Here is a 25,038-nt window from a genome sequence, read left to right on the forward strand (position 1 = left end):
CCTCCTCCTCCTCCGCCTACTCTCAGGCAAATACAGACACACACACAGACACACACACACTTGTGCACAGAGAGAGCTGCTCTTTCTCTATTGGTCTGTTAGACATTAAGTAATGAAAGCTGTCGTGACAATCCTCAGGTCATTTTTTTTTTTTTTTTACATATGAATACTAAACCACTTTCAATGAGTGTTCATGTTTTTAATTGCAAACTCACCTTCTCCTTTCAGCCACGTAATTTCCATATTATTGGAACAGTCCTCTCCTCTGTATTTCTAACCTGTGTGTTGTACCTGGGGTTGGGGGAGGGTGCAAATTAGAGAGAGTTGGGGAATATAACGGGGAAAATTCTTTGATTTTTATGCACCCTTCCTACACACACACACACACACACACACACACACACATACACACACAATCCTATATGGATATCAGCTCTGGGAAAAACTGAAAGAAAAATAGAAAAGGAAATTTAAACACCTCAGACATGCCTATTTAGGAAAGAATTAGAGGTATTTGTATGACTGCATAAATACATGTGTGTCCACAGAAAATTTAGTAACCCTTCACCAGCTCATGAAGACACAGATACTCTCTTTATGTTAGTCCTTGACACTCAGCAGGGAGTTTTGTGAACTTTGTCATCTTTCTCTGCTCTTTAAACCAAAACTAGGGAAGTGGCTTTAATTAATGAGATGCGATGCATTGGAAACGTTAGCCAGAGCATTCCAGAAGCTGAAAAACCATAGATGTTTTAAAATTCTGAGTATCCTTTTGAGAATCCCTTGTTGTAATTTATAATTCTCAGTGGACCTATATTTGTCTCGAACTGATTGTTGAAATGGGCTTTACTAGGAATTTCTTCCCTGAATTTGCAGTGGGGCGGGGGAGGGGGTGGTTGATCCGAGGGGGTTTGTTGGGAGAAGGGAACAATCGCTAACAAGGCTTTAAAACCTTCAGTGGTTAAAGTTATACTGATGAAAAGGACAGACATATATATGCATACCTACATATGTATACAGGCATAAACATACATATACACATACACCACACAAGTTCAAGCAGAATTATATAATGAGCATGAGTTGTAAATTATGTAGGTAGCAGAATTCAGATTGTTTTCTCAAAATTGCACCTAAAAATGGCTATAAAACAACGCTTGCCTTGGGAAGTAAATTTATAGCTACATGCCTTTCACAGGCACGCTGGAGGGTTCTGCTCCCGGCTGTAATCTCTACGAGATGTTTTTTGCATGTGTTGTGTGACACGAGGGAAGGGGAGTGGGTTGAGCTTGCCTGTTCTCCCATTGTCAGCCAGTCTAGTGAGTGTTGGGAAAACCTGTCTGTGGGATCTTGTGTCATCTCTCCCTACATGTGTACAGGAAAAGTCCGCGCTGCTCACGGTTCCTCTCTCTCTCTCTCTCTCTCTTTCTCTCTCTCTCTCTCTGTTTCCCTTTCATTCTGCTTCCCCGGAGCCGGAGCCGAATGAAGCAGGGAACAGGATTAGAGTCCGCCAGCTATCAGAAGAACCTAGATAAAAGGAACTGCTTCTTAAGCACCACTGCAGCAGCCTTGTTTTTTTTTCTTTTCTTTTTTTTCTTTTTTTTTTTTTTCCACACAACAGTTGTGCCTCATTATCCGGTGCCTGGCTCGATTCTTTTTTTTTTTTTTGGAGGGTTTGAAGTTTCTGTGCTTCAGTGACTGTTACAGAAGAAGAGGTGTTAGTGTTGCCTGGAGGTCTTGATTGTCTGCATTTATGAATGAAACTGACCTAAATCACCTGTTACCTCCAGTTTCCAGATTGTTTGAACTTCTCTGGCCGCACAATACAGGACGGACTGAAGCAGCATAGGACCAACAGCGTCTGCAGCATGGGCTGGTTCGCTAGGATTGTCTGTCTTTTCTGGGGAGTATTACTTACAGCAAGAGCAAACTATCAAAATGGGAAAAACAATGTGCCAAGACTGAAATTATCCTACAAAGGTAAGTTTTTCTTTTCCTTTTATTTGGCTAGCTTTCTAATTCCCCGCTGCCCCCTGCCTTTTTATTCCTTGAACTCCCTCCCAACCCAAACCTTAAAACCTTGAGTTTAACCTGAGAAACCTTTGTGATTGTGTGGGTCTTTTGGAGATGATTGAAACACTTTTTTTTTCTTTATAAAATCATGCCTTCTGTTGGATATATGACAATTTAAATGCAAACAAAGAGCATTTAATCACATTTGCAGAAAAGAGCTGAATGCCTGGTAAATACAGATCCGTATATGTGATCATATATCCTGTTAATTTTTCTCACTCTACTCTTGTTAAAATATTTTTTAAAACCACTGTTGCAACAATGGTCTCTTTGTAGATGTGTATGCCTCACATATAATAATTGTTATGATAAATTATATTTTCTTAGTTTTAGACAGTAAATGGTTAATTGTTGTCATGAATATTCAGTTTGTTCAAATCTGACAATCAGATGCTTAACATAAGCAGTAGATCATGGTTTGCCAAGAGAATATAAACTGGAAAGCACAGACTAGTTTTTCTACAGTGTTATGATTATACAAAAGACTGTGTATTTGGCTAATTGGTGTAACGCTAAAACCTTTGAAATATAATGTTATTTGACTCTTATGTACTTGAGTGAGAACTGAAGAGATACTACTTTCTAGTTGTACAGCTAGTTGTGTGAACTTCTTTTCAAAACAAAGTATAAATTTAAGAGGGGGATTAAAAAGCCTTATCACATGGTTGGTCTGGTGACAGTTTAATATATATGCTGTTTTTTAATGAGGATTTTAAAGAAAATATTTGTTCTACAGTTGTTTAGATGGATTTTATAGACAGATGTGTAAAATCATGCTAATGTAAATTCTAACATGATGTATATAAATTTAATGGAAGAAAATATTTATATAGTGAGATATTATTAAAATGGAATTGAAGATTAAACTGTTTTAACTCAAGTAGTTTTACTCCCTAAGGTGATGCTTTCTTATGATTCTCAAATTTCTACAGTTGGGGGTGGGGCAATGAGAGGCTTCAATTATACTCTGTTTTTAGCCTGTAATATGAAAGAAAATTATTGAACCTCTCTGTAGAAATGTCTGTCTGCTGTACGTTACCTGATGCCAGAAAACATATTCTTTAATTTTCACATGATGGGGAACATCTCTTTCTGAATACTCTAGGGTGAATGAGGAGCACAAATAAGAAAGACAGATGTAATTTTCACACTTTTGGATTAGAAAATTAAACACCTATTAATGTGTTTATTTAGATTTATTACATAAATAAAATACATTGAATTGAAGACTATATTTTGGTATAATTTTTTGGTTGTTAAAAGGAGAATGAATTTTAAATGTTAGCAAACAAAATTGCAATTATATTTATATAAGATTTTTAAAAATAATCAAATAGTAAGCATTAAATATTTAATTAAATTCCAGGTATATCTTTATATAGTAGCTGTCTTTAAATTATTTACCTAGTATATGATATTATGATATCTCTGTTTTTGTCAGTTTTTGCTTTCTGTTTTTATTCTGTGAGAGTAGTCCATCCAGTAATTCTTAGGTTGATGGTCCAGTTTCTCCAAGTTTATATTTCTTGTGAGTGAGTTTTACATACAAGTTTAGTTCCTGAAGATGTAAATAAATATATGCTATAATTTTGGAATAAGTTTTAGACATGACATGCCTTTTTAAAATCTACTGTATTTTAAGATACTTGTCTAAGTGCTAAATAAATTATAAAATTGAGAATTATGTTTATTTATTTTACAATAATTTTATTTCCATGTTAATGGATTACTCTCCATTAATAGAAGAGGCACCAGTTTTTCCACATATTAGAAGATAGCATTTCATTAGAATAGTCTTTTGTTGTACACAAATGCTTTAAACTTGTCTAAATTAAGTGAGCTGTATATATTGACAAGATGTGTACATTTGACACTGTGTTTATGAGCTCTTCTTAGTAATGGTATCCATTAGACTTATTCTGCTTTCCTTTAAACCAAAAGCTGCCTTACAACTACATAACAATTCTATTGATGTACCTAGAGGTTGACAATTTGGTAAAACAACGGGTGAAATGAATAGCAAAAGGAATAAAAGGGATTGCCCAAGCAATTTTCTTCTATCATTTTATTAATACATCATTACCTTTTTTCTCTATATGTAGACTTGTTTTGCCAAAGCAACTGTCTGGTAATCAACTGTCAGTACTTTGTTACTAAACTATAATAGAGATATTTTTTTTTAGCTCCTTCTTTTTCCCCCTTAATTAGATGTCAAACATGGTTAAAACATTCACTGCTTTGCTCTTAAAAATATTCTAGCATGATTCATGAAGAGTTAAATCCCTGCCAACTCTAATTTCCCATGGTCACTTGTTTTCAAAGATCCACCATTAAGTTAACTCTCTCATTGCTCAGGTTGCCAAGACAAAAAGTTTCAGGCAATCACTGTGCTTACTCTCTACTTGTCATCTTGTCTGATAGGAGAGAAAAGAGATTTGATATGTTAAGTGAGAGAGAAAAATAAGTAAAAAAACAAGAAGTCAGACTTTGTAGTAGATGTATATACATATCTAATAAGGTACCTCTTTACTTTCTAGGAAAAAGTAATATAGAATAGATGTTTTCAAGACCATGTGGAGAAGTGATAATATTAGCAAAATGGGGTGTGCTCACTTTTCCTCTGAACCAATCTGATTTAGAATCCTTGTGGGGGAAGCAAATGTGAGAACTCTATAAATCTCAGCAGTCACATACAAATTATCCTCCAGAAACACTTAGTCAGAGATAGTTTTCCCTTCCTTAAATTCATATAACATAGCTAATGTTATAATTATTATTTTTAAAATCAGTGCATAACTGTTTATTTCCCCTACAGAACTAGTGAAATTTCACTTTTCCCATGAAATACCAGAATATCATAAAATTTTCCTTTTGGAGTGTGTGGTACAGTGAAGACTTCAGAAAAACCTATGGAAATCACAAGCAAATAAATTAGGTTTGGGGTTTTAAACAAATGACAAATGTTCCATCACTCAATGCAATGAGCTTTTCCAGGACATTGTGTGCTTGAGTTTTAGTAGAAATCAAAGACATATGCAAGTCTGAATATGATGGTGATCATGTGAATCCAAAGATTAAATCAGTTCCTTTAACTTTATCTACAATAGAAGACTTAGTAAATAGTACTTAAATAAATAGTAGATTTTTCAGAAGCTTTCTTCTCATATTTTGTGAAGGTTTCTTTTCACAGTCAAATTGGATAATTATTGTAAGAAAGGGGTTATTAGATAAGTCAAAATTCTCAAACATATGTTTCAGATATATGATGATGTTAAACTGAACATTATGAATCAGAATTTGCAAAGCATTTTTTATTTGCCATTATTCAATACAATATGACCACTTCAAAATTTAGTTAGTATGAATAATGATTTGCTAATTAAACTTGTTGACTTCTCAGAGATTTTGATTACTACTAACAAAGCACAAACATATATGCACATATATGTATATATGAATAGATAAGTATATATTCAGGGCAAAATTTATATTAATATTTTAGTGTTAATAAAAGCAATCTTGGTAAGTTGTAATAAAATGCTTTATAATAAAATTTATATTGGTTTAAAAGACAGTCACACGTTAAATTTAATGTATATGTATTTTAGTGGGCATGAACTTTTTGAGTCTCAGGAAAACCTTTCAGAAATATTTCAAGTATTCAAATAATAGTATAAGATGGAATTTGCCTTGTATTGGAAATCTCCTCAGAGATAAAATGGAATGTGTCTATGAAAAGTAAGGGTAATATGCAAATATTTTCACAGAGCAAAGATGTTATAAATTCTTTGCAATACCTTTTCTCCAATAGTCACTGCATATTTGGCATCAGGTCTCCTTTTTGCTGATTCTCATTTAGCATGGTCTTTTCTTTCCAAATTCTATTAACTGTAAAAATCATCTTTTGATTCTGAAATCTTCAATTTAAGCACATGGAAAAGTTGAACTTTTTACTCATCTACTCAACAAGTATACTCATGCAGAATGATAAAAAATCAAAATAAAATGCCCAGTCTCATATCTTGTGATTCAGTGTTGATCAGGTCATATGAGAGCTGGTGAAAGTCTCAAGTTGAGGCTTCCCTGTTTAGAGCAGCAACCAGATTCAGTGTAACTTTAGCAAGTAAGAAAATGACTGAGACCACAAATCCATCCCATGTAAGACTAACCCACCAACTTTTGATAATGAGAGGCAGTCTTCAATAACTTAAGGAAACCTGAATACTGAAGAGATGAATTTTCCAATTCTAGCTTTTTCAGGTTGTTGTTTCTTTTTATATAAATTGTATTTCCTAAACTCAATTATTGTCAGTGATATGAAGTACCTAAATATTTAGGTAACTACAAAGAAGTATAGATATAACTATAACTGATTTTTCTTTTTCCTATTTTTAATTAACATACATCAGTCACACATGATTTAAAAATATGTTGTGATTTTCAGTCAATTATATTTAAATTTTATATTTAAGAATGAATGCTACTAAAGGATTTGTCAGGAATAAATTTAATTTGAATTAATTCATACAATTGCATATGTTCCCAGTAACAAAATAAAAGTTAAACTGTTGGTTACAGAGCATAATCCATTTATGTTTAGTGTGAGTATATAATTGTATTTCAGATGTGAGCTTTGATAACTTATAAAGTTATCAAAAATTTAAAGTCAGCTGTAAAAAATTTTGTGGCTTAATTTCTTATCCTGATTTTTCTCATTTAAAAACTTCAGCTACACACCTATGTATCATAGTTCCGAAAATCATAACATCATACACACCTTTACATCTTTTTGATGAATTGTAAAATCTAAAATCTGTCTATTTTAAATGAAATTTAAATTTAAGCATGTTCTAATCTTCCAGAATGAAGTAAAAACTTAATTAATATTTATCTAGTAATATTCATTTATAAAGTCATGGTATTATATCATAGCCACATATTAATTGACAAAGACATTGTATTTAATCATTAAAAAAAAACTGATAAAATGATCCATTAATGCAAAGATGTAAGTAAAATCTCCAAAATATATGACTTATCTAAGTTTAGTTCATGCAATGAAAGCTTATTTTAAAAAGGCCAGCAGTTGTAAAGGTAAATTAGAATCAGTGGGTCTTGGGATGAATTTTACCCATCAAGACTTCTAAGGTGCTGTTTAAAGGAATTACCATGCTTTGCAGTTCTATGCTTCTGCTAATAGGTGGCACTAGCAATTTGTGACAGTTCTTTCATTTAGTTTGGAAAATGGGCAGGCTGCTAAGACAAGTACACACAGAGTAATTTGGGGAGGCCAAACTTGGAAAAACTGGAGTAAGAGTCAAGCATGCACAAAGTAGAAGCATTAGTTAAAATAGGATTTGCTACAGAGTTTGATGTGCTGTTTGCATTTGTTAGTACACGAGTGAGTGAGTAACTGAAAGTCACTCAGTTGTGTCCAACTCTTTGTGACCTCATGGACTATACAGTCCATGGAATTCTCCAGGCCAGAATACTGGAGTGGGTAGCCTTTCCCTTCTCCAGGGGATCTTCCCAACCCAGAGATCAAACCCAGGTCTCCCACATTGCAGGCAGATTCTTTACCAGCCGAGCCATTCTAACCCTCAAAAAATAAATTGTTATAACCAATAAATAAATAAATAATGTAATTTAACTTAAATGAGAATTTCCATGTGAAATTGATCTGTAAAGTGTAAACAGTCATGAGTGAAGTAGTGGTATGAATCAGAATGATGAAAGGACAGTGTCCTGTGGATATACATAATATATATATGTGTGTGTGTGTGTACATATATATAATTATTTTAAGCCTGAATTATAAAATGGGCTTAACAGGAATGAGCCTGCCTGCCTGTGGCCCATTATTGCCATCATTTACAATTGGAGAGTAGCTAGTTAATAATGTTTAGAAAATTATAATCAGTATATTTTAAAAGAATGACTCCTTTAGATTTGTAGGTTGTTTTAAATTATTATCATAATTAAACATACCAAAGAATCAATAAATTCTATCTGACCCAAATAAGTCTAAATGTCTCCAGTTACTATCTCTTCTATTGCCAAGACATAAACATCAGTATAAATAGAGAAATTACCCACTATTTCCAAACAGTAACAAAGCTGGACTCTGTCAAACCGAGGATAAGAGGATATACAATTTATACTTGAATTAGGGAATGAAGATAAGCAAAAATAAAATTCTGTTGATACATATGAAGAATGAATTGGTCTTAGTATTTCATACAAGCTTAGAGTAAAACTGAAAGGAGCCACAAATTTAGGGAGTTTTGTCATCTCCTGAATGAGTCATTAAACCTATATTTCCAGGTTTCTTTTAGTTGAAGAGATATGGCATGACAAACAATGTTGACCAAACCTTTACAGTAACTTAATTTGTCGCCACAATCATAAACATGTCTTTGGATAAAATATAACATCACCCCCTTGAGTCTTCATCAGCAAGCTAAATGAAGCTTAGTTCTATTAAATATGTCCAATGAGTTCTTTAGTCCATAAAACTACTTATGTGGATCATCTTTGTCATGTCAGATTGAGAATTTCTCACGGGCAGATTTGTATGATTGTTTATCATTATAGTCTCAAATGGTGGCACAGTCACTCATTGAATGAAATTGTTCCTCATCACATATACGTTGTTTCTAAACCTAAAATATACCTGTTTATAAATGAGTACAAAATTTAAAAATTTTAATAATTCATTATAAGTGAATTGTACATTGTAACATGGTAGAGAAAGTAAATTCTGTGCCAGATACTAGAATAAGAGGATATCAGAGGAGGCATTCTGATGTGCACAAAGAGCAGCTGCTGTCTTTGCTGCGAAGTCGCTTTGGTCGTATCTGACTATGCGACCCCATAGACAGCAGCCCACCAGGCTCCCCCATCCCTGGGATTCTCCAGGCAAGAACACTGGAGTGGGTTGCCATTTCCTCCTCCAATGCATGAAGGTGAAAAGTGAAAGTGAAGTCGCTCAGTCGTGTCCGATTCTTCGTGACCCCATGGACTGTAGCAGACCAGGCTCCTCCGTCCATAGGATTTTCCAGGCAAGAGTACTGGAGTGGGGTGCCATTGCCTTCTCCAACAAAGAACAGTGGTGTCTCCCCTGAGCCAAGCATCAGGAAGACCACTGGAGAAGCATATGGGAACCCCCTCCAGTATTCTTGCCTGGAGAATCCTATAGCCAGAGGAGCCTGGCAGGCTACAGTCCATAGCGTCATAGAGTCAGATACAACCGAAGTGACTGGGCGCAATGAGCCAAGCTTATTTCAGCACTGAATCAGAAAGTGTCTAGGGCAATCTTTGTTTGCCTACAAGTAGGCGATAGTATTTAATAATGCATGCATCTTTGACCATTCTAGGAGGAAAATTATTTCATTTCTTTCAACAAATACCTGATTTTCCTTATTACTGTTTCTCAGTATACACAGCCAGTAAACAAAGTGAGAGAGATGATTCTAAAACCAAAAGCGGTCAAAGATAAAATGTCTCATTATCACTCTCACTGTATCTGAAACTTTGTGTAGAACAAACCAGTCCTACCAAACAAAGTTGAAAATATAATCATTTAAAAGTTTAAATTGACTATATTTCACCATCCATACTTTTGGGACAATTCTGGCTTTGCTCTTGACAGTTTGCTAAGATTAGTGTTGCAGAGTCTTCCTAATAAGTTTCCTCTTATCCTTGATTCCACTCACCCAGAGCTGCAGTTACTCATTGCCCCTTGCTTTTCATCTCCAACTCAGCCTCTGGCTTTGTGTTCTGTAGCCTGAGACCACTGCCTACATCCACCCCCAGCCCTTGCTCCCAAGGCCCTCCTGCCCAGAAGAGTAGACATGAAAGGAAGGAGCCGCAGGAGTCTTTGTTGAAGTGAGAATGTACAAATGTGTGCAGAGTCAGCTGCTGAAGATCCCAATCTTCCATAATTGAGAGCATGAGAGAGAACGGTAGGGTGCTTTCCTTAGTCAACAGCTAGAACTGGACATGGAACAACAGACTGGTTCCAAATAGGAAAAGGAGTACGTCAAGGCTGTATATTGTCACCCTGCTTATTTAACTTCTATGCAGAGTACATCATGAGAAACGCTGGGCTTGAAGAAGCACAAGCTGAAATCAAGATTGCTGGGAGAAATATCAATAACCTCAGATATGCAGATGACACCCCCCTTATGGCAGAAAGTGAAGAGGAACTGAAAAGCCCCTTGATGAAAGAGAAAGAGTGAAAAAGTTGGCTTAAAGCTCAACATTCAGAAAACGAAGATCATGGCATCTGGTCCTATCACTTTAAGGCAGATAGATAGGGAAACAGTGGAAACAGTGTCAGATTTATTTTTGGGGGGCTCCAGAATCACTGCAGATGGTGATTGCAGCCATGCAATTAAAAGATGCTTACTCCTTGGAAGAAAAGTTATGACCAGCCTAGATAGCATATTCAAAAGCAGAGACATTACTTTGCCAACAAAGGTCCATCTAGTCAAGGCTATGGTTTTTCCTGTGGTTATGTATGGATGTGAGAGTTGGACTGTGAATAAAGCTGAGCACCGAAGAATTGATGCTTTTGAACTGTGGTGTTGGAGAAGACTCTTGAGAGTCCCTTGGACTGCAAGGAGATCTAACCAGTCCATCCTAAAGAGATCAGTCCTGGGTGTTCATTGGAAGGACTAATGCTGAAACTGAAACTCCAAGACTTTGGCCACCTCATGCGAAGAGTTGACTCATTGGGAAAGCTCTGATGCTGGGAGGGATTGGGGGCAGGAGCAGAAGGGGACGACCGAGGATGAGATGGCTGGATGGCATGACCGACTAGATGCACATGAGTCTGAGCGAACTCCAGGAGTTGGTGATGGACAGGGAGGCCTGGCGTGCTGTGATTCATGGGGTCACAAAAAGTCGGACACGACTGAGTGACTGAACTGAACTGAACTGAACTTCCTTAGTCCACTTGAAGGTCTATAATTGAGACCTAGAGTATAAATTAATGTACAGTGCTTGACTTTACAGTCTTATAAATATATGTTAGTCTTGTGACAAGGTAGACATATCAATAGGAAAGGAAATAATATGACTACCTAGAGTGCTGTTACATACAATCATAATTACTCATGTTTAAAAATGATTGAGTCCTAGTCCAGATCCTTCAGGACTATATTTGGGGAAAGCCAAAACAAAGTTCTTTATGCCTGACATCAAATCAAAACTTTACAAGCACTTATGAGTCTTTATAATATGTGCAGAAATTTAAGTTTCTATCTTCAAATTTGAAATGTCAAGAGAATGAACTCTGCTCTGTTGTAGTCATCCTTTAAGCATCAGTTTAAATGAATGTAGGTTTTCACTGCAACCCACTCCAGTACTCTTGCCTGGAAAATCTCATTGATGGAGGAGCCTGGTGGGCTGCAGTCCACGGAGTCATGAAGAGTTGGACATGAATGAGCAACTTCACTTTCACTTTTCACCTTCATGCATTGGAGAAGGAAATGGCAACCCACTCCAGTGTTCTTGCCTGGAGAATCCCAGGGACGGGGGAGCCTGGTGGGCTGCTGTCTATGGGGCCACACAGAGTCGGACACGAGTGAAGCAACTTAGCAGCAGCAGCAGCAGGTTTTCATTAACTGTGAAAACTTCAATTATTTGCCAAAATGTTATTATAAATAATAAGCATTTCTTACTTGTATTTTATATGTAAGACAAACACAGAAAACCATGTGAGGCAACGAACAGATTTCTTCATAAATAACTAGATTCTTGGATTAAAGTGAACATAATGGAACTTCAGAGAAAGGTGGTATCACACCTAGCTAAAAACTTCAGGGAGTTTTGTAAAATAAGGCATAAGGAAGGTGGACCTTAAACACAAGAAGTCTGCGAGAAGGCAGAGGTAGAGAAAAGTGATAATTACCACCATCTTGGGGGTGTTGATTTTTAGGAAAGCAATTTATTTTGTATTGTATGTAATAATACAGTTTTATACATATTAATTCAAATGTGATATGGAAACAAGTTTGTCCTTTAACAAGGGGAACTTAAAGCTGCAGCATGTCAAGCCGGGAATGTCAAGTTGTTAACAGGTGTTTGCCAATGTTTGACTGAAAATGATAGCAAGACGGACAAGTGCACATCCTTGAAGGACTTTTCCACGGTGGTCACAGTGGTCACTTGGGCCTACCCGTCTCTCCTTTGAGATTTGTCTATAAAGTATATGAGACAAACTTGTTTTTAGCCAGTGGGAAAAAAAAAGAAAGCTGTGCATGAAAACACAGTATGGAAAACAGCATGACTATAGTTTCTTGAAATTATAAAATATACTGGGTTAGAATGCAGGTTTCTTCTTGTTCTCCTAGTTAATTCCTATTTTTTTTTTCTGTTTTGCTCTATTATTTGTATAATCAATCCACCAACAAGTTTTGAAAAGAGCATGCATGCTAAGTCACTTCAGTCACGTTTTTGTTCAGTTGTTACGTTGTGTCCAACTCTTTGAGACCCTATGGACTATAGCCTGCCAGGCTCCTCTGTCCATGGGATTCTCCAGGCAAGAATACTGAAGTGAATACCGTGCCCTCCTCCAGGGGATCTTCCTAACATAGGGATCAAACCCATATCCTTTGTCTCCTGTACTGGCAGGCAGATTCTTTACCGCTAGTGCCACCTGGGAAGCCATTGATAAGAGCAATTGCTATCCTATAAATCATATTTGTTTTTAATATCAAGACATCCATATCATCTATATGATGAGCCTCAGGGATTAAATTGTTCCCTTGACTGTGTATTCCTGTTATGTGCCATATAATTTAAATCTGAAGTCATATACTGCACACATTTTGATTTGCTTAGTACTTTTATTGTTCAGGATATTTCTCTGACTCATTTAAGAAAAAAACTTAGTTTCAAAACAAACAGGCTAGTAAAATCTTGGAGCCATTCATAATATATTAGAAAAAAGTTGTAGATTCGTGGTATTTTGCAACACAAAATGCAGAAAGAGTTATTCTGGAATTTTGGTCATAATAGAATAATCCCTTGTACTTGCAAAATTATGTATTGATGAAGTGCTACACAAATCACTGTGTTTATGTACAGTCCATATGTATGTGTATCCATAACAAATACAAGAAAAGTTAAACCAAATGATTATTTTTCTAAATAATGGTTTAGAGGTTCTCAACATCATGGTTGAGAATTATGAAAAATGAAATGCCAATCACTAGAACACAGATTGAGACAAAAGGCATGGGAGACCCTCTCTCTTTGCTCAGTGGCTGGTCTTGAGTGGTTCAGAATAGGCCATAATCTTTTTTTTTCTTTAACTTTTTGTTTTATATCGGAATAGAGTTGATTAACAATGTTGTGATAGTTCCAGATGGACACCAAAGTGAGTCAGTTATATGTATACCTGTATTATTCTTCAAATTTCTTTTCCCCTTAGGTTGTTAAACAACACTGAACAGAGTTCTCTGTGCTGTACAGTAGGTCCTTGTTGGTTATTCATTTTAAAAACAACAGTGTGTACATGCCAGTCCCAAACTCCCACACCATCTCTTCCCTCCACCTGGCCATGATCTGCTGTCCTTTAATAGCTGACCTTACCTGAGCGTCTTCTGCTGTGCAATGCTGCTGTTCTCTGTTCTCTCGCAGGCACTGGTACATCAGGAAGTCGCCAAGGTGCCCCTTTCAATAGCCCTCCCGTTGAAGCTTCTCAGCATCTTGGCTCCAGGTCATGTAGTGTCTTTGCTGTAAAAGCAGGCATACAGTGCTTTCACTCTCAGGGCCTTCTACCTCCAGAGTTCAGTGTGAGCAGAACAGATCCTGCTAGTAAAATAGTCTTTCATCTTTCCAGATCTGAAATCATCTTTTAAACTGATTCTGGCCACCTCACTCTACCTTTTTTCTCTGGAAGTACAAAGTCTTCAGAACTTTTTTACCCTATCTATATATCATTTTGAAAACAAAATCTGTTAATTTTCCCCTGGGAGTTTAGAGAAAGTTTTTAAGCCTCAAAAACTAAAAACCTTTATATCTCTCTTGGGAAGAGGGTAGGAATTTTTCATTTTAGCAGGCTAATCTACAGAAATTAAATGACAATTTCTTAATTAACTAGTCTTGCCACTTTAATATTTCACTCCTGTACACATTGTTGTTGGTCAGTTGTTAAGTCGTGTCCAACTCTCTGTGACCCAATGGGCTATAACCTGCCAGGTTCCTCTGTGCATTGGACTTCTCAGGCAAGAATACTGGGATGGGTGGCCATTTCCTTCTCCAGGGGATTTTCCTAATCCAGGGATCAAACCCACGTCTCCTGCAATAGCAGGCAGGTTCTTTACCACCGAGCCACCTGGGAAGCCCTCTCCTAAACAGACACATACACCTAAATCTAGACATTGTGCTTAAACAGAGAGTGTGGATCTCATATATTTTAGTCAAAATGTCTCAACTTTCCATCAATAAAATATGCTGATTGAAGGACAAATTAATTTTATTGACCTTTGAGATGCAGAAGTGTCTTCCAAGTGATGACTGGGAGGGGAAGCCCAGCAGAAAGCTGTCAACTGGAGAACAGGAGCCAGTGTTGCCCAGGGAGCTCTTCCCAAGGCTGCCCAAACCCCTGCCTGGGAAAATTACTTTCCCAGATGCTGTGAGTTCTGGGAACCAGTTGCTGAGCCAGCTTGGGGCTTTTGCCTGTAGGCTGCAGTCCGTGGGGTCGCTATGAGTCGGACACGACTGAGCGACTTCACTTTCGCTTTTCACCTTCATGCATTGGAGAAGGAAATGGCAACCCACTCCAGTGTTCTTGCCTGGAGAATCCCAGGGACGGGGGAGCCTGGTGGGCTGCCGTCTATGGGGTCGCACAGAGTTGGACACGACTGAAGCGACTTAGCAGCAGCAGCTTCCACACAGCAAATGCCGTAGACCGTCTGCACTAGGACCTCTCACAGGGAACTCCAACTCAACTGGTTTGTTCAAAACTGTACTCACGGTCCTCCCTGCAAAGTTACTTGTTCTCAGTTTCAGGGAATGTTGTCATTTTGTCCTAGTTATCTGTACCATTAACATCTTCGCTTTTCCCTTGCTGACTTTCCTCATATCTACAAGCTTCAGTGTTTTATGGAGTCTCCCTCTTTAGTTCATCCCTCCAATCTTTCCTATTCCCTCCTCCAGGTTAGGTCAGGCTCTTATTACTTGCCCTATTTTGGCAACAGCCACCTATAATTATCTCTTCTTTCTTTCGTTACCGAGTACAATTATTTCTGAAATTCAAATTTAATTATCCCATTCCATTTAAAAAAGTTCCTTCTGATTAAAGCCCATACGTCCTCGTTTGACCTACAAGAATGATTAACCTAAAGTAGTCTAGGGCATAGAGGGAGCTATTTGGAGTTCCTGCAATGATTCACACATGAAGAAATAAATTAATGCCGTAATAACAATCATGATAATGAAAATGAAAAAGAAAGGCTGGAGATGAGACACACTGAACATATAGAAAAATTGGGTTTGGTGATTGGTTTGTGTATAGGAGAATCTGCAGAATTTGAGAAGAGTACATTTTAAATTCCAGCAGCTAGCGGTGTGGTACAACAACTGATAGTATCTGGAAAGTGGAACTGTCTTCACCTTGCAGCCCAGTAATTCCCCAGTATACTACTCCCTCCTCCACATCACACCTGTGACCTTTTTGGTGGACATCCTCCCGCCCTGTAAACTGTTTACTGACCCTGCCCTCTCAAACAAACATCACCTTTGTCAAGGCTTTTGAAGAGGCAGAGAAGTAGGAAACACAATATGGCCCCTGTCCTGAAGAAACTTCACATTCAGAAGGGGAAAGGACACAGACTTCCAGCTTTGTAGGATCTCACCTGCTGTCTATCCATCTTATACTGCCAGTCAAGTACAGAGTCTTGTACATGACTGCTCCTCACTAAATACTCCTGGAATGAGGTGGTTGAAGGAAAACATGATGAGGTGGCTGGTGATCATTCCAGGTGAGAGAGCTAAGGAGCAGAGGTGAGATCACACAAACAGTGGATTTGAGAACAAAATGTAGCCTAGTTTAAGTTAAAGGGCTGTAAAATTGAGTAGTAAAATACTTGATTGGAAGAAAAAACATTTAAGGCTGAAGAATCAGTCCAAATGCCGATAAATAGTAGGGAATTTCGAAACAAGAGTTTACAGAATTTAAACTTTAGATTTGTATAACAAGTGATGAAATTATTTAGAGTTTATAAATGAATGGCATGTGCAAGGCATCACTTTAGCTTTCCTGAAACCTGAGAGTTGGCCTTCAGTTCATAATTATGGAGTCATCATCTGAGAAGTGGAAATAAGATTCTGTAACGTGACTATAGCTCAGATTGGGCTTCACAGCCTTGTTTTCCTGATGAAGACTTCATACGTGGGGATGTAGCTCAACTTATCTACATAGAGCAATATAGTTTCACATGTCCAGTATAAATGCAAGTTATATTTAAGAAAAATTCAGATATTTATGATTTCATGTAAAATTTTAAATTATATTAAAAATATTCTATGTTACATACTAATTCCTTCAAACTTTCTTAGGTTTTTGGCAAAGTGTACATTTAGAACTTCTGACAATGAATGGGGCATGCGTTTACTCTGTCATGATGTCACTATTTAGGCAAAGCAAAATATCAAAGGTGATTTTTTATGCCAGATCACTATATTATGTGAGTTTATCATTCTTTTGATCACTTTTTCTCTTTTCTCCTGGGCTGGCAAGCAGAGATTCACCATTTTTGCATTTGATTCTAACTAGATAAAATTAGAAGCTGTGCTGTAACAGAGCAAGTACTCCTGAGACTCAAATTCCCCATTAGGCTCTCACACACTGACCTGGAGCCATGGGGTTTGCTTACCTTCACTTCATGTTCCCCATGGTCAATAGAGTCTCAGCCTTCTTTTTCTTCCTGAGACACCTATTCAAAACAGAATTAAGGTTCCCTTTGCTCACTCTAACAGAACAGGTGTTCTCTTTCTACTATTCAATCCTATAATCCAGACAGCTTCTTGAGAAAGATTTCTAGCATAATAACAAATGAGACCAGTGACTCAAACAAATAGTTTCTTTCTGGCGCACGTGAAATCTCTTTGCAAGACAGAGTCAATGTCCCTTGTACCCACTGTTTCATCAAAAATGAGATTAATACTTATCTGATTGGCTTTGTTCTTTAGCTGTCAAACAGGAAAACTGTCTGCTCTATGACAGTACCTCTGTTCACATCTATAAGAACATTGCACACTAATTCTGAAAGAATCTGTTTAGTCTGTTCTAAGCAGATGCCATATAAGGGAATGAAATGAGTGATGGTATAGCAATTTGCTTCTTAATTACAGATCTCATTCTATAATATTGAAATGTACCATAAGTAACATATACTAAGGGTCATAGTCTCCTGAATAGATTCTCCATTGTACATATTACATCATCTTTTTCTTGCAATTTAGTTTTCTTTATAGAGCTAATAGCAGATTTATTGCATTTTCATATTTCCTAAAGAATAAAATTTCACATTATTGGAATATACAAAATGACAGCACATATTCAATTAAAAATTCTATACATTTGATCATATATGTTGTCATTATTTAGTATTACTGAATAGCAAGTCATGTTATGTTTAAAGAGTTCAGGCAACTATTTGTTGGCCTTTTGAAAATTAACAGTCTTTTCAGATTTAGCTGCTAGAATAAAAATTTCACCAGTACAAGAAGAATCAGAGCATAGCAATGAAAGTAGTGAAATTGACCCTGGCATTTTCTAGATGAGGACTCTGGCATGCTTTTTAGCTTCAGCTTGCTCTTTTCTAGCTTGGAGAGAATAGCTACTTTATAGTAGCTGTTACTGGTATATTGACACTATATGTGTAAGGTGTTCAGAAAGTGCTAGATACATAGAAGATATTCATCAACAACTAATTCCTTGAGGCAGATTAATAATTGCATAGGTTCTAGATTACAGTGTTTTGCTCATTCAGAGTAGGTATACATGCGTCTAATGCTCCAGCTATTACACAGTTTGTGAGCAAAATTTGTGTACGATAATGACGCAAAGAAAATCACAATTGTATTTGTAGCATTAATGGTGTGAATCTTGAAAAATGTGAAGTTTCGCAATGTCAACTGGCTGGTCAGTGTAGGGGAAGGTTGTGTGAAAAGCTATTGTTGCAAGTAAACAATTGTAAACATAAATTGTAAAAAGTGATGTTTAGCGTTAGGCCTGTCAGTCTTACATAAGTGCCACTAAATATATTGTTGTTGATCCATTGCTTGTCACAGTTTTAAATGTGGACTCTCTCTGAGGTTATACATAACAGTAATGATGGGGATGAAGGTAGACATGATTTTTAGATCTTCTGGCTCTGAGTACTTAGTGAGCCATGCTGAGCAAGGAAGCACCTGTTTCTAAAGTAAGGAGTTGTCTGCATCTCACAGACTATAAGTTCCAATTTCTGTTTTCAACATGAACCAACGTGAACCAACATGAACCAATATTAAATCATTCATTTAATATTCAGTAAAATAACCAGGAAATGACTAGTTTTATTAGCTCTTGTACTTACAGCATATCCTCTCAAATGGCGTAATGCTTGTCTTGAATATTATTTTGTTATGACTTAGACCATGAAGACACAACATCTTTCATGACAGCTTAAAACATATTGAATCCACATAGGAATTAACACAATATTTCCATTTAATATGTCCCTGAGTCTGAATGAAACATTGTAGATATAAAGTCTGAGTCTTTTAGACCAATTCTGTGAACCACCTGTGATGGCAAATAACCCATTTGTAGGAAAGAGGATATGCAGTCACTCAAGAAAATAAACTTGCAGTCTGAAGCTAGTAAACAGAATGAAGAACATGTTGAGAGTAACTTAAAGGGGCTTTTGTCTAACAGAAGACACTGGGAAGCCAGACTGGGGAATATAGACGTTATTAGAAGGGGAGGTGACACTAACCACAGTTGGCTTTTAAAGGATTTTTCTGGAAGGCAGAATTCCTTTGGAAAACATTTTATGTCCCAACATGAATAAATTTCTGAGTTACTCTAGACAAAGATGAATTTTATTTCTTTGTGGCTTTAGCCATATTACAACGCTCATAAACTATTTTACCTCATGCCAGACATGTGGAAGCAATCAGTATATGTAAATGATATGGGAAGGTGAGGTACAGTTTTAGCTTAAAAACTTAGACTGTCTATGGTCATAAATTATAATCACATCACAAGGAGCTACTTACCTTTTAATGGTAACTTAAATGTAAAAATAATCAGTGATAAATCCTTAAAACTGCTTGTGTTTTCTTAGTTAAGTGCAATAAATGTAAAATACAGTGCTACTTTGTGCTGTTACATTATTTTTAGGACACAACATTTAAAGGCAAATATTTTTCACCTTAAGTAATTGTTAAAATGCAAGTAGCTGTAATTAGACATAATTACGTCTATCCCTGAAAAACTACTTTTTGCTAAGGGTTACATTTAGATTAACTGCAGTTGTCCTTTATTAATATTAATCCCCTCTTTTCTGTTAACATGATATCAATTTGTGTTTTGCCTATAATATACTTTATATATATATTCATATGCTTCATAACATTTCATACATTTTGAACATATAAACCTGAATCAAATCTCGTTGCAAAGGAAATCGATATCATAAAAATAAATGTTTCCCTTTCTTTAAATTCAAAACAATGAAACTCTTAGTTTCAATATGATGGTACTGTGCCTCTTTAAAAATATTTTTACCATCTGCTCTATATAAAGCTGGATATTAAAATAACAGGAATTCAAAGTAGTGTTACTAGACACACATATACAACGAGTAGAGGGAAATAAAATAAAGTAAAATAAAATAAATCAAAGATCAGTATTAAACATTATCATTTTTTCAGTGAAAAAAACCACTGAAATCAGGTCGATATGCTCCTAATTTACTCAGAGTAAAGCAAACAAAACTCATCCTAACATAGTTCCTTGAGGGAACCAAGAAACAGTCATTATACAAAGTATTTAAATATAATTCACTGATGTAAGCAAGAAACAGGCTCCAAACCTTGGCTTTATATGTCATCCTTCATTCAGCAGGCATGCACGTTCTGAGCCAGGCTCTCTGACACACTAGGAAAGAGATAAAAGACACACTTCCATGCAGAAGGATCCTACCCTCCTGTATCAACACAGATTACTTAGAATTTACTATATCATTGAGCTAATTAAAAAGAAATGTGGAAATTTTACAAAACAGAATCAATTCCACAGACTGCATGGCAAATGCCAGTTGCTAGTTGAAGTTTATTCCCTAGTGCAATAGTAATATGAGGAGAGAAGGAATGACCAGGAATGGAGAAGCGTTGACCAAAATGCTGGATGTGAAAATTCCAAAAAAAGAAGACAAATCCCTTAACTCAGATGCATGTGCACATGTGCTGCTGTTGTTGCAGTTTGGTGTAGGGTTTTACTGTAACTCTGATTACTCAGTACATATTTCCATGTTATTATGTTCTTGTTTCTTTAAATAGTATTCTCTTTCTCATCTAAAGAATGTTCTTTCAAAACAAACTCATTTCAGATGATCAAGAATTTATAAGTGTAACTATGTACCAATCACTATAATGACTACTATGTAAAGAAAAACATATGAAGTTAACCCTGATTCTCAAGAACCTGGCAACATAGTGCTCACTAGTATACCAACCAATGATCAGGCAATTGGTCCATCATTTAAATATAAGTCGAATGCTATAAAGTTTAGGGGGGACAGTGGTTTGTTGATTATCTATGGTATACTATTGATTAGGGTTTCCCAGGTGACACAGTGGTAAAGAATCTGCCCACCAGTGCAGGAGATACAAGAGATGCAGGTTTGATCCATGGGTTGGAAAGATTCCCTGGAGTAGGAAATGGCAATCTACTCCAGTATTCTTCCCTGGAAAATTCCATGGACTTCAGGCTACAGTCCATGGGGATCACAAAGAGTTGGATACATATACAGACTTGCTATTGAGCATTGAGAAAATATTATTTCACAGGGAATTAAAATTAATCTATACTTATAAGGATGAAGAAAAATTTTGTAAGAATGAATGAGGAAGGCCTTTCTGTTAGAAGTGCAATTCAGAGATATAAGGCATTAACGTGTATAGTTTATCTAAGAAGCCACAAAATAAATTCAAAATCAATTTAATCATTATGGAAAGGAGTAGTGGGTAGTGAGGCAATGAGGGATAATTCTGAATTTCTGATTATGTAAGTTATCAATGATGCTGTATAACCTTTGATCATTTATCAAATAAGTATTAATATGGTATTCAATGAATCACACTCTGGGACATGCACAAAGATGACATGTGTTCTGCCTAAGGAGTCTCATTTAGTGGAGAACGTAGGCAAGTTTGTCAAAACACACATTATGAGGCAGATGTACAAAAAGTAATATATCCCAGCAAAGAACTCTGAGAATTCAAAAATGTAAGGTATCAAAGAGGCAAAGGATCTGGAGAGTCCTCATGTGAAAACTAGCATTTGAGGTGGACCTCAGAAAACCTTTAATAGAAAACATTCTAAGCAATGGATGTCAATAAATAATGAATAGGAGAGAAAGTGTCCAGGGTAGGTCATGATATGTATATTATTTTAATTTGCTTAAGCATATATTTTGGGCTTCCCTGGTGGCTCAGTGGTAAAGAATCTGCCGGCACTCAGGAGCTGCAGGAGATGAAGTTTCGATCCCTGGGTCAAGAATTTACCCTGGAAAAGGAAATGGCAACCCACTGCAGTATTTTTGTCTGGGAAATTCCTTGGGTTGAGGAGCCTGGTGGGCTACAGTCCATAGGGTCACAAAGAGTTGGACATAACTGAGAATACACTCTAAGTATAATTTAAAAAAATCATATGAGGTATGTTCAGGTTGTTGTTGCTCAGTTGCTCAGTCGTGTCTGACTCTTTGTGACTCCATGGACTGCAGCAAGCCAGGCTTCCCTGTCCTTCACCATCTCCCAGAGCTTGCTCAGACTCATGTCCATTGAATAGGTGATGCCATCCAACCATCTCATCCTCTGTCATCCCCTTCTCCTCCTGTCTTCAATCTTTCCCAGCATCAAGGTCTTTTCTAATCTTTTCTAGGTTCCAGGTACTAATTGAATAATCATGGGCCGCTAACTTGAATTTTCTGATCATACAACACATGATACAAAAGAATTATTCAGGAACTGTTCCATCTTTTATCCTTCAATTTCCAATGGAAATGTTTAAATATCCAGTATAAATTACCATCATTATTTTTAATTCATATGTTAGTATATTATAGGTGCATGGCACCAAGCCCAGAACCACAATCTAGTTAGATTTGGTAGAACACAGTAGTTAAGAATGTGGTATTAGTAATCAGGAAATTGGGGCTAACATCTGATACATGGAACACTAGCAAAGTAATTGGCATGGTGAGTGCCCAATGGTTTTGCATTTTGATAGAAAATATAGGAATGGCTTACAAAAGGAGTGATCAGGTCACGTGATAAAAGTACATAAAAAATAAGTGTGATGGAGAACAGAGGAGACATTCCTTGCAAAGTGAGATGAGGACTGAGGAGTCAAGGAAGGGTATAAGTAAGATAAGTCAGGAGTGGAGATAGTGCTATGAGCAATTAGGTAAAACATAAGCTGTATTTGGGGAAAGAAAGGCAATTTGTTTGACTTTTCCCTCTATTGTATTAAACACTGGTTTAAATAAGCTGTTTCAATCAATGTAGCTACCCTTCGTGATGTAGATGCTAATTACTGTGATTGATTTTCTGTTATTATCCCTGTCTTCTGAAAAGATTGATAAGCAATGACTCAGTCAAGATGTATAAAATAGAAAAGAATTGAAAAAGCAAGATGACTCAACATCTCAATATTTGTAGCTTTCAAGAGTTGTTTGATACAATGATCTAGCCAAAAGTTTATCAAGACAGTTAAAGGGTTAGACGTAAATAAAATAAGAGTGGAATCCATAAGAGGAAATAGATTCTGTGAGGTGAATTTGGGGAAGAGGAAACTTCCTTAAAATTATATTAGTTGATGCTTTATTTTTTTTTACATCTCTCATTCATTTGAGACAGGAAACAACTATAACTAACAAAAGAATTCAAACTATTGTAAACAATATTGAATTGTTTAACCATAATAACTACATAGAGACTTCTGAAGGTAATTTATTAAAAAATGAACATAATATATATATCATATGTAAAACAAAATTTATAAAATTTTGTTACTAAACAATAGCTTGTTTTCATAATCTCATTAAATTTACTTTGTTATTAAACTTGTGTCTAACAGTCTGTGATTCCTTTTAGTTCAGGAAAATAACAGAAAGTTTTACCTTATGTGACAGTAATGGGCAGGTGCCATGGCTAAATAACTGAGACATTATATCATAATCATTTAAAAGAATAAAATGTGTGGCCTATCAAGGGGAACTAAAGACCGGTAACCTACAAGTAGATTGTTTAGTATATATATATAATGTGTCTTCCAGTAGGATATGGATCAAAATATGCTTTATAAAGCATGATAGTTACGCACAGTAAAGACTGTTGTATGCCCTTTAGTTCTGCTCACAATTGTAAAGGCATTCCACTGGATTACAGCTCTATTCTTTTAACTATTTTCTCTTAAATAACTCTTACAGAATGAGTTTTATTTGAATGAACATGTTTCATCATGTTCTTTTAACTTTTTGAAGCAGCATTTCCTTAACTTTCCCCCTGTGTGTTCCTAATAATAGAAATACAATTCCAAAAATATCTTCAAGAAACTTGATCGTATTACTGAAGTTGTCCAGTATTATGACTCAAGGCTAGACATTATTATGCAACAATGAAGAAGGCTTAGGTGGTGCCATTTTCCACAGTCAGTTACTTTCACTACTGAAACTGAATTTTGCACACTCTAAACTTAATGCCTGCTACTAGGAAATATGACTCCAAACTGAATTATCTGAGTAATTTGCTAAAGTAAATCTAAATCATTGCTTTCATTTCATAAACATTGTCACAGAGACTAGGAAATGCGAGTAAATAGGGGATACTATTATTGCTCTCTGTCAGGTTGGAAATGTCTTTTAAATGCTTAAAGAAATACTTAAGTGTTCTTAAACAAGCATTCTTAAATATTGCTCTTCAGTCTTAGGTTAAACAATAGGAAGACCAGCTGTTTGCTTGGTCTACAAATACTGATTTTTCTATTATTGTCTTTGGAGAAAAAGAGTTCATTTTAAGCCACTATTCCAGACTCTTTGGGACAGTAATCTGGCATCCTAGTGGTTTTCCATGCTACCTTTCATAAATAAATAAGCTCATACATCTTATAAGATAATAGATGACTTTTTCTTTTTAATAGGTATACATCAAACTCATGGTATGTTTTCTATTAAACACAGGAAGTGAGAACCATTTGTGGTAGAAATTCCAATAAGAAACATATTTACACTCCTCTGATCTTTATCCCAGTCTGGATAATAATTTTTTGATTTGTCTGCTCCTTTTTTTCAAAGTTCTTATTATTCATACTAATTGGGACCTTTATTTAAATGGCTTCAGCAATCTGCAACACACCACAGGATAACCTCTTAATGTACATTTAGTAACAAGATTTGTAGCTACTGAAATATAAGAACTGCATTGTAAATGATTTATAAATTCAATGAAGTAAGATACTGTATGTATTCAAAAGCGAGCAACAAAATAGAATCATTCTCAGAAAAAAATACCAACTTTTAATTCATTATTTCATTTTAGACTGTCACAGATTTACCATTTCCCATACCAAATAAAGTGATAGGAGTGTTGTGAAATTTTAATGCCTGTTAGTGTTGGAGAATCTCTGTGACCATAAATAAAAACTGCTATAAAACTTCAGAGCATTCTTTTGTGGGGCAGGCA

General features: G+C 36.0%; 1 protein-coding gene across 4 annotated transcripts in view; it reads left to right on the forward strand.

Annotated features, from left to right (window-relative positions):
* The window catches only part of SEMA3A (semaphorin 3A), a 548,751-nt gene that overhangs the window by 300,056 nt on the left and 223,657 nt on the right, over window positions 1–25,038 (forward strand). For 3 of the 4 annotated variants that reach the window (XM_060414987.1, XM_042248468.2, XM_060414985.1), the window contains one exon: window positions 1,791–1,980. In XM_060414987.1, the coding sequence (XP_060270970.1) occupies window positions 1,791–1,980 (190 nt within the window). Of the gene's footprint in view, window positions 1–1,252; window positions 1,320–1,790; window positions 1,981–25,038 lie in introns of those variants that run through there. The other variant, XM_060414988.1, reaches the window with a different exon arrangement.

The sequence above is a fragment of the Ovis aries genome, chromosome 4, assembly GCF_016772045.2.
Source record: "Ovis aries strain OAR_USU_Benz2616 breed Rambouillet chromosome 4, ARS-UI_Ramb_v3.0, whole genome shotgun sequence".
Lineage (NCBI taxonomy): Eukaryota > Metazoa > Chordata > Mammalia > Artiodactyla > Bovidae > Ovis > Ovis aries.